This window comes from Salvia splendens, chromosome 3 (assembly GCF_004379255.2).
Source record: "Salvia splendens isolate huo1 chromosome 3, SspV2, whole genome shotgun sequence".
In the NCBI taxonomy this organism is placed as follows: domain Eukaryota; kingdom Viridiplantae; phylum Streptophyta; class Magnoliopsida; order Lamiales; family Lamiaceae; genus Salvia; species Salvia splendens.
In genome coordinates, this window is record NC_056034.1 from 32,112,854 (window position 1) to 32,121,530 (window position 8,677).

The following is an 8,677-nucleotide window of genomic DNA, read 5'->3' on the forward strand; positions in this document are numbered from 1 at the left end:
CTCTGAATATAATAGGCGATTTTATGTTGTTCGGCATCTGGGAATTTAGGGGATTGCATTTGTTGGCAGAAAGTTCGGCATCTGGAATTTAGGGGATTTCATTTCTTCGGCATCTGGAATTTAGGGGATTTCATCTGGATTTCGCTGAATTTAGGGTATCCACAAGGGTTTAGGCGATTTCATATGGAATTTTATTTTGCAATTGTTGGTTGATTTTTTTTGTTGTAGGGTTACTGTCGGGTATCTGAAAAACTAATTTGCAATTCTTGGTCGAATGTAATGGTTGTAGGGTTACAGTAGGGGCATCTATAAAATTTTGCAATTCTTGGTTGAAGTTTATAGTTGGGCGGAATTATGATTTCAGTTTTTGTGCTATATGCTATCTTTTGGTGAAATTGCATTGCTGATTTGAATTTGTACTGTCGAATTGAATTCAGGTCGTGTTGCAATGTCGTCTTCTTCTTCTTCTTCTTATTCTTCTTCTTCTTCTTCTTAATCTTTCGGTTCAAGCTTCAATTGGAATTGGCCTCGTCCCGAAACTGTGAATTGTAATCACGATCTTGAGGCTGAGCTTGTGACATCTAGGACGACTGCTAACCCGGGTAGACGTTACTATCGATGCCCAATATGGAAGGTTAAAATCATGAATTTTGTTCGTTTTTCCATTAATTTTGTTGGCAGAATGATTAATGAGAAAGTATTATGCAGGAAGATGATTGCAAGTTTTTTCGATGGAGTCTATCCCCAAGCCAAGACAGTTACTTTCAGAGAGTGAAACTTGAGCGAGACCAATTCGAATTTGAAATTCGAGCCAAATCGCTACTTGAAGGTGTTCTGCAAGAGAAATTGCGCATGAAAATTGTGGAGTTTGAAGCCTTGAAGTTACAACTGGGCATGAAAACTGAAGAGTGTGACGCATTGGCGCTAACAATTGGTAAAACGGCAACAACTCTCCGACAGTTAAAAATCACAATCTTGTTCTTATGTATTGTAATTTTTCTACTGTTATAACAAAGCTATGTCGTGTTCACTCCTTCGTTATCTTCTGATGTTGATTGATTAAGTTTTGTTTTCATCTATGTCTGAAATCACGAATGAGGTTACTCGACTATGACTGAAATCACAAACTATGTACACCAATGAATACAAACCGACGAAGTCCTCTTTGACTTTCAAATGCCTGATGTTGATTGATTACTTTTTGTTTTCATCTATGCCTGAAATCACAAATGATGTTTCTCAACTATGACTCAAATCATATACTATGTACAAAAATGGATACAAACCGACGAAGTACTCTTTCAAATGCCTGATGTTGATTGATTACGTTTTGTTTTCATCTATGCCTGAAATCACGAATGAAGTTTCTCAAATATGACTGAAATCACATACTATGTACAAAAATGGATACAAACTGACGAAGTACTCTATCAAATGCCACCAAAATATGTCATGATATCATTTCCACCAAAATACTAGAGTAATTTGTTACAAACTGTCTGTCACATACATAACATACATATCATATCATCACTGCCATCAAAATATATCAACACTGCCAGAAAATATTGTTCACCCATCCCAAACAAACACAAAGTTTTAAGATTAAGTAAGTCACGTCAATCTTGATCACCGCAGCGGCCGCATCGCTGAGGCTGAGTCCGGGTCCGAGTCCTTGATACCGGATCCGAAACATTAGGCTGCAACAATTAATAGTATAGTAAGTATATATGAGAAAGCACAGTGTACAAGTAGAGGATGTAGGTGCAGATGCTTATTGCATAGTACCTCTTGGCGTCGGCGATTGTTTGACGACTCAGGCAAAGTACTCTCACCATGTTCACGCGACCCGTTGTGCTGTGAAGTCTCACTAACTTGAGAACGGGCATCTGTCCGAGGATCATTGCTGCATGTCCTCCTATTATGACCTTCTTGACCGCACCGACGACATTTCATCACGAAGGTGAGATGCAATGACTCACCTCCGTCCGCATGAAGACGAATCTGGGGCTCCTCACGTCTCAGTTTCTTCGGCCTACCACGCTGTCGCTTTGACCTCGGGGGCGCCAGTTCCACCGCACAATCAGAAGTAGTCTTGGGCCAATTGTCCACTCCATTGATGGGGTAAAGGACATTATCGTACAACATGATCATTGTTGACTTCAAATAATAGCGGGAAATGAATCGCGTCACGTCGTCACCCTTCATGTTGATTGTTGCGATAGCATTAGTGCACGGGATTCCGGTTAGCTGCCACAATCTACAGAAGCATATAAAATCGCACATGGTGACAACATATTGGCCAGACGGCCCAGTTACTTGGTATGAAGATTGTCCGTTCCATGTAGCCCTCCACGATGAAGCCCGCGCGTACCACTTATCAACAAGCTCCTTGATAACAGGAGGGACTGCGTGATCATAGCTTTTGATCCACTGGCCTCTGATCTGAATTCTTTCCATTTGACTTGTTCGAATGTCCTCCAACATGTTGATAATTGCTTTCTCTCGAGCCAATACAATCTTCGAATTGAATGCCTCACAAATGTTGTTGAGGAGCACATCAACAAGTGTGTGGAGAGAAAAATGCCTTGACCCACTTTTCTTTGCGAGCAACTCGAGAAAGCCACTGATGTGCTTGGGGATACTCGGTCTGCAAAGCATCTATCTTGTCCACATAATGTTTGAGGGTGGTACTCGAGGCAATCTCCCATAACCAGTCTTTGAAATTTTCTCTGACAAATCTCTTCTTGAAATTGTTGTATATGTGCTGAACACAGAAGTGATGCTCGCTCTGTGGGAATTCCTCAACAATCAACTTTGCAAGGCCCTGATGCAACACAACAAAACAAAAATTACCACAAAATCACAGTTCTAGTACATAATGTATTGATCAAATCACATACCAAGTACATTATGTAATATTGAAATCACGGCAGCCATACCTTTTGTTGGTCAGACATAAACACATATCGTGGGCCATTTGCATGCAAGTTAAGGTCATCAGACAAGTACTCCACGAACCACTTCCACTGGACATAACTCTCAGCCTCAGTCACCGCCCAAGCAATCGGTCACCAGCCATTGTTGGGATCAATCCCCATTGCTGTCATGAGCTGTCCTTTGTACATCCCTCGCAAGAAACAAGGGTCGAAGAAGATAATTGGCCGACATAACTGCATCCATCACTTTTTCAATGGTCCTAGACAGCAGTAGAACCTCAGGAATCTCGGACCTACGGCGCCAGAATCCCTCGTATTCTCATAATGTATATGCATGCTGGAATCAGGGTGCGTCCGCTCCAATTCGGCTTTGTAGTAGAACAAGTTTCTGTATTGGGTTGCCGCAGAGCCGAATATGCCGTCCAATGCGTGTTCTCTGGCCCGATATGCCTTCATCCTACCTATCTTCAGGCCAAAATCTTCATCGACACACTGTCGTATAGCTGCAAGTGGAATGTGAGGGTTGGCTTTGATCTTCTCCATATAACGCTCACCTAGCCACTTTGCCGTCAGCCACTTCGAATCCAACACCTGAGAGCATGTGTGCGCGTGATCGCGTTGCATAGTCATCACCACGTAATCTTGACCGTTGTGTATTTCGTGCTTCCTCAAGTACACATACCACTCACAGCCTTGCCCTTTACAAGTTGCACGAAGTTTGTCACCGTCATTTCTTTTCACGTGCACCCGCCTTCTGGTCATTATTGCGTACTGCCTCAACACGTCATAGAAGAAATCTCTATGCTTAAAAACATCACCAGACTTCCACAACGGAAGCTCATTACTCTCGAGCTTTAACAGGGTAAACTTTATACCTCTCTTCTTCAAACCCTCCAAATCCTCAAGGTCATCAATATCTTGTAGCTCTTCGGCACAATTGGTTTCGGTTTGTCAAGCTCTTCAATGACCATCGGGGGTTTTTTACAAGCGTTCACAAATTTTAGAAACTCCTCCGTTTGTTCCTTTCGCTTCTTGAGCAGGGCGGACGCCTCTATCATCTCCACGAGATAAATGTGAACTAGCTTTGTGCTAGTAGCCGCGACTTCGAGAAAAGGGGCCAGATGTGGATCGTCAGTAATGGGCAGCAATGGACCTCTTATTTCCACGCCCATACAACCATAACTGTACCTTAGATGAACGTAATAGAACTCATAGATGATTTTCCTATTGTACCCCAATCGCAATACCATGCTGGAAAGATCTAAGAGCTCGAATTGGCGAATCCAGCAATAGTCAAAGAATGTCAATTGCCCCCCAACATACTTCTTCTGTCCATTGATTTAAGATTGACCCTCCGTGATGAAAAGTGACGGAAAACATCCCGGCACGATCCCGTGTTAGGGTTTGTATATAGTTAGAAAAATTCCAAATTTAAACCAACAAATTTCACATATCTAGTCCTAAATCACAGTCAAAACAATTTCCCAAACGCGACGACATCAAAACAATTTCACAAAACCTCCCAATTTTCGGAGCCCTAAATCAAAGTCAAAATCGCTTGCTTGGAATTTTAAATTTGAACTTACTATATTATTCTTCTGGAACAAAGAAATCCAGCCGAGGATCGCGAATGCTCCATGTTTCTGGATCTACGTCGATTATCTCCGGTCCTTGACCCCTTCTACCGTATCTAGGTGATGCCGGAGGTGATGGTGACAAAGACGATGGCGTTGGCGGCTTCTTTTTGCGCCTTGAAGAACTACGGCCGGAGGACGCTCCAACGGAACTTCGTCTCCATTTTGGAGGCATTGATGAAAATGGCGTGAAAGGCAGCAGTGTTTTCCGAGAATGAGAAGAAAATTGTGGTGAGATAGGGTTATGCCAGAAGAAAATGATGAAGTGAAAGTGGATTGGAGGTAAATAAGAAAGAGAAGCAACCGCCCAAGTGTTTTGGCAAATTGGCAAAATTTTAGAAATTGCAATGCAGGTCTGAAGCGTTGGAAGATAATAGGGAACAAAAGACATGCTTTTCTGTCACATCAATTGCTTTTCGCCATCACGTCAACAGTACAAGCAGCAGCCAATGCAGTGGCGGCCATACAAAAGGGCGATTTTGCCCTTCCAAGCCCTGAGGGTGTTATGGTTCGAAAAAACACGATTTGTGATTATATATTTTATTAGATACATGTGATGAGATTTTTAAATGTTAGGGGCCTCTGCTGTTACACAGCGAAAAGCTAGAGCTCTTTTGTGCAGTTCACTCTTAAAAAAATATGCGTCTATATTTATGCCTTACACTTATAAAAAGTGTATATTGTACTATCATAAAATAATAATATAAGTATTTAAGTTATTTAATAAAGATATCACTATATTTTACAGAAATAATAATCATCAATTTTTTTAAAAATAGTTTTCACACTACTAACTTATTTCAACTATATATATATATATATTAGCCCATATTTATGATGATAACCTAATAACCTATCATTCTATGGACGAAATATATCATTTTATAAAATAGAATATCATTTTATGGATTAAAAGTATCATTCTATGCATGCTGACGAGAAATAGCATTTTATAAAATAGTATTATTTACACCAAGAGCCTATAAAACCTGCAAGTACCATTGCTAACACCAAGAGCCTACAAAATGCTAAACACAGAAATATGTAGTGACCTGCTGTTCTAACTGACGGGTGCGCTCTTCTAGTCTTCTTATTGTTGCTTGTTGGTTTTTCAGGTGAGTTGATTCAGTGCGGAATTCCTCAAGCTCAACCTTCATCTTTCTGTTTTCAGACTCCAGGTCAAACAATTTGGCATCCTTCTCCTGCGCAAGGAGAAGAAATGGTGTCAAACAGAAATTAGGACACGATTATGAAATATTAAAAACTCTTGAGGTTTTTTTATAGCAACACCAGAGAGAGAAGTGGAAGTAGCGTTGAATAGACATGGACTGCCTGATACACTGTAACTTAAAATATAGAATATTCATATTAAACATGCATATAAGTTCAGTTTCGAAACTCAAGTTTCATACGTGAATTACTAATCAATTCCACTCGACGATTGAGTCTTGACAGGCCAATTTGGACCCAAAGAATATGGATTCAAACTAAAGAAATTGATCCCATAAACAACTAAGAAAATATTTCCCAAGTGTTACCATGTTTCAAAGAATCAAATACCAATATCATGTGTTATAAAGAGCATAACTTATATTACTTCAAGGCACAAAGAAAGTATACCCCGTGCTCGGATCAGGATAAAGCATCAGTTTATAGGTACTTACTGCAACTGAATTCAGAACTGGGTAAGGATCTGGTGCTTCATAAAGTTTATGGTAAATGTTAAGGAAAGCATTTTCCCCGAATTTAGCTCTCTTGGTAAGTTTATCAACCTCTTCTTGATAACCCTTAAGTAAGGAATTGAACAATGCCAACTTCTCTTCATTTGATGTCTTCTTGAAGTCTGTTACAAGTCAATTTTCAAATGTTCATGAATAATACAGTAAATAGTATGTTAAAAGCAAACGAGAATACCTCTAGTGCTCTCTGCAAGCTTCCTACGGTTCTTCTGACTGTTTTCCTGGTTCTCTGCAATTCTAAGCCCCTGTTCATCCAAGATGGTCCTTTCTTTCTCTAAATCAAAATCTGAAAGGATCAAAAGAGTATGTTGGAATACAAACAATCACGCGCCAAATATCTTTTCAAAAGTGTCATCGATTGATAAATGCAGATATTTATTCCCAGAATCACACAGCTGATGCTGTGAATGCAGCAACACCGCACGGCAGATCAATGTGATTGAGGATATCAAAGTGAATTATGAGCTGGATCAGCTCGAAAGTGTTTTCATGAATCAAAGTTTTAGAGCGAGGTCCAATCCAACCCTTGAATTTAAGTTAAGGATAGTATAACTATATTTCCTGGTTTATGAGCTGGATCAGCTCGAAAGTGTTTTCATGAATCAAAGTTTTAGAGCGAGGTCCAATCCAACCCTTGAATTTAAGTTAAGGATAGTGTAACTATATTTCCTGGTTTATGCTCTCTGATACATTTGCATTAGCTAGAAATAGGAAATGGAGAACTAGTACAAACTCAAGGGGATAATTAGGAAACAAATTTAGGTCGATAAAATTAAATACCTTTCCAGAAAGTAGCAACAGCAGATACAGGGGCAGAGGTCGATGATGTGCTTGGCTTTTCTCTCTCTGATCCTCCTCCTCCTCCACCTTGCAGACCTTCCATTACTGATTACTGATCTCTCAATGCCAGCTGATCGCCCTCTTTCCTCTTCCACTTCGCAGACCTCTTCTATTACTGATCTCAGTGCACTCAAAACCTCAACACCCTCGGAGAATGGGCGAGAATTACAGTGATCAAAACCTCAATTCATTTCATATATACGAAACCAAGGATTTAGATCTACAAATTTTCGATTTGAAAGCTCAACTACAAGCAGAGAGAGAGAGAGGGAAAGATAAGTTGGTTAATGAAAATAGGAAGTTTGGACTGTGGAAAGTGTTGGGCCGCATATGGAAGTTTGGACTGTAGAAAGTGTTGGGCCGCATGTTGGTTGGAAGAGAATGGTATTGGGCGGCCTTTATTATTATAATTATGAATATATGATTAAGCTCTAAATTAAATTATGGCAGAACCCTTATTTGTAATAGTGTAATAGCAATAGGACAGTGGGTGGAAAGTGGGCTTTTAACTTTTAGGGGAGTACTAAAATAAGATTTCCCAAACTTAGGCCCAATTGAAGAAAGCAGTTTCTCTGCACTAAAGAATGGTGCTGCCTGAATCTAGGTTAAGAGCATTTCTAATGGTAATAGGTCAGCCATAGGTTAGCCATAAACTTCTCCTACCACATGATCAGAACAAGCAACTAGACAAGCAATAGGCTAGCCACAATAAATAAAATTATAAAAAACAAATAATTAACAATTACACAAAATACGGAATTAAATTTACGACACAGATACGGGAAAATTCAATAATAATATTTAAAATTAAAAAAAGTACATTAATTAAAAAAATTACATTAATTAAAAAATCTAACGACGTGCAGTCCTACGCGCCCACAACTCTTCAATTAAATCCTTTTGATATCGAATATAAGCATCCACTTGGCGCATGTCGGCATGTGCCTTGAGGCGGCCGACTTCATCGTGTGGTACCCCCCTTCGTACGATGGGGGCGGCCACGCCGTGGCTTGGGCCGGCTTCATTAGCATCGTCATTGGCCCAACTAGTCAGTTGTACACCTTCATCTTCGACAATCATGTTGTGCAGGATAATACAAGCGTACATTATATCAGCAATGCAGTCGACATGCCACAAACGCGTTGGACCCCTAATTGCCGCCCATCGAGACTGGAGCACACCAAATTCGTGCTCCACGTCCTTGCGCGCCGACTCCTGCCGTTCCGCAAAGTAGGTCTTCTTCTTATCTCGCGGGACGTATAGGCCTCCAACTCTTCATTCATTTGGCGTTCGTACTCCTCAGCATCACCACCACTACCACCACTACTACCACCCGTGTTACTCATTTCACGTTGTTGCTCTTGTACAGAAATTAAGATGGAGAGAAAACTCGTTAAAACAAGTGGTGCGAATGAAAATGACGTGAAAATCGCGTATATATAGTGTTTCAAAGAATTAAAAAAAAATTTGAGCTAGCCGATCGGGAGCCTGCAATGGCGGTCAGCCGACCGGCGAGCGGATCGGC

The 8,677-nt window shown here is 40.5% G+C and overlaps 2 protein-coding genes across 2 annotated transcripts; both read right to left on the reverse strand.

The window, feature by feature from the left end:
* Positions 1-1,474: 1,474 nt before the first annotated feature.
* On the reverse strand, positions 1,475-3,550 carry LOC121795059. Its single transcript, XM_042193489.1, has 3 exons — positions 2,943-3,550; positions 1,789-2,827; positions 1,475-1,700 (listed from the first exon to the last, which is right to left on the reverse strand). Exons 2-3 carry the CDS (start codon positions 2,659-2,661, stop codon positions 1,620-1,622), a joined length of 954 nt encoding a protein of 317 aa, XP_042049423.1. The 5' UTR covers positions 2,662-2,827; positions 2,943-3,550; the 3' UTR covers positions 1,475-1,619.
* Positions 3,551-5,506: 1,956 nt separating this feature from the next.
* LOC121794033 (protein CASP-like) lies at positions 5,507-7,414 on the reverse strand. The gene is made up of 4 exons (XM_042192043.1): positions 7,093-7,414; positions 6,488-6,598; positions 6,238-6,416; positions 5,507-5,775 (listed from the first exon to the last, which is right to left on the reverse strand). The coding sequence occupies exons 1-4, from the start codon at positions 7,193-7,195 to the stop codon at positions 5,602-5,604; spliced, it is 567 nt and encodes a 188-aa protein (XP_042047977.1). The 5' UTR covers positions 7,196-7,414; the 3' UTR covers positions 5,507-5,601.
* Positions 7,415-8,677: the final 1,263 nt, after the last annotated feature.

Excerpts from the sequence above, each read along its gene's own strand:
- LOC121795059 (XM_042193489.1), bottom strand. The coding sequence starts at position 2,661 with ATGCTTTGCAGACCGAGTATCCCCAAGCACATCAGTGGCTTTCTCGAG. Across the intron at positions 1,701-1,788 it reads ACAATCGCCGACGCCAAGAG|CCTAATGTTTCGGATCCGGT; the intron begins GTACTATGCAAT and ends TAATTGTTGCAG.
- LOC121794033 (XM_042192043.1), bottom strand. The coding sequence starts at position 7,195 with ATGGAAGGTCTGCAAGGTGGAGGAGGAGGAGGATCAGAGAGAGAAAAG. Across the intron at positions 6,599-7,092 it reads TGTTGCTACTTTCTGGAAAG|ATTTTGATTTAGAGAAAGAA; the intron begins GTATTTAATTTT and ends TGATCCTTTCAG. Across the intron at positions 6,417-6,487 it reads GCTTGCAGAGAGCACTAGAG|ACTTCAAGAAGACATCAAAT; the intron begins GTATTCTCGTTT and ends GACTTGTAACAG.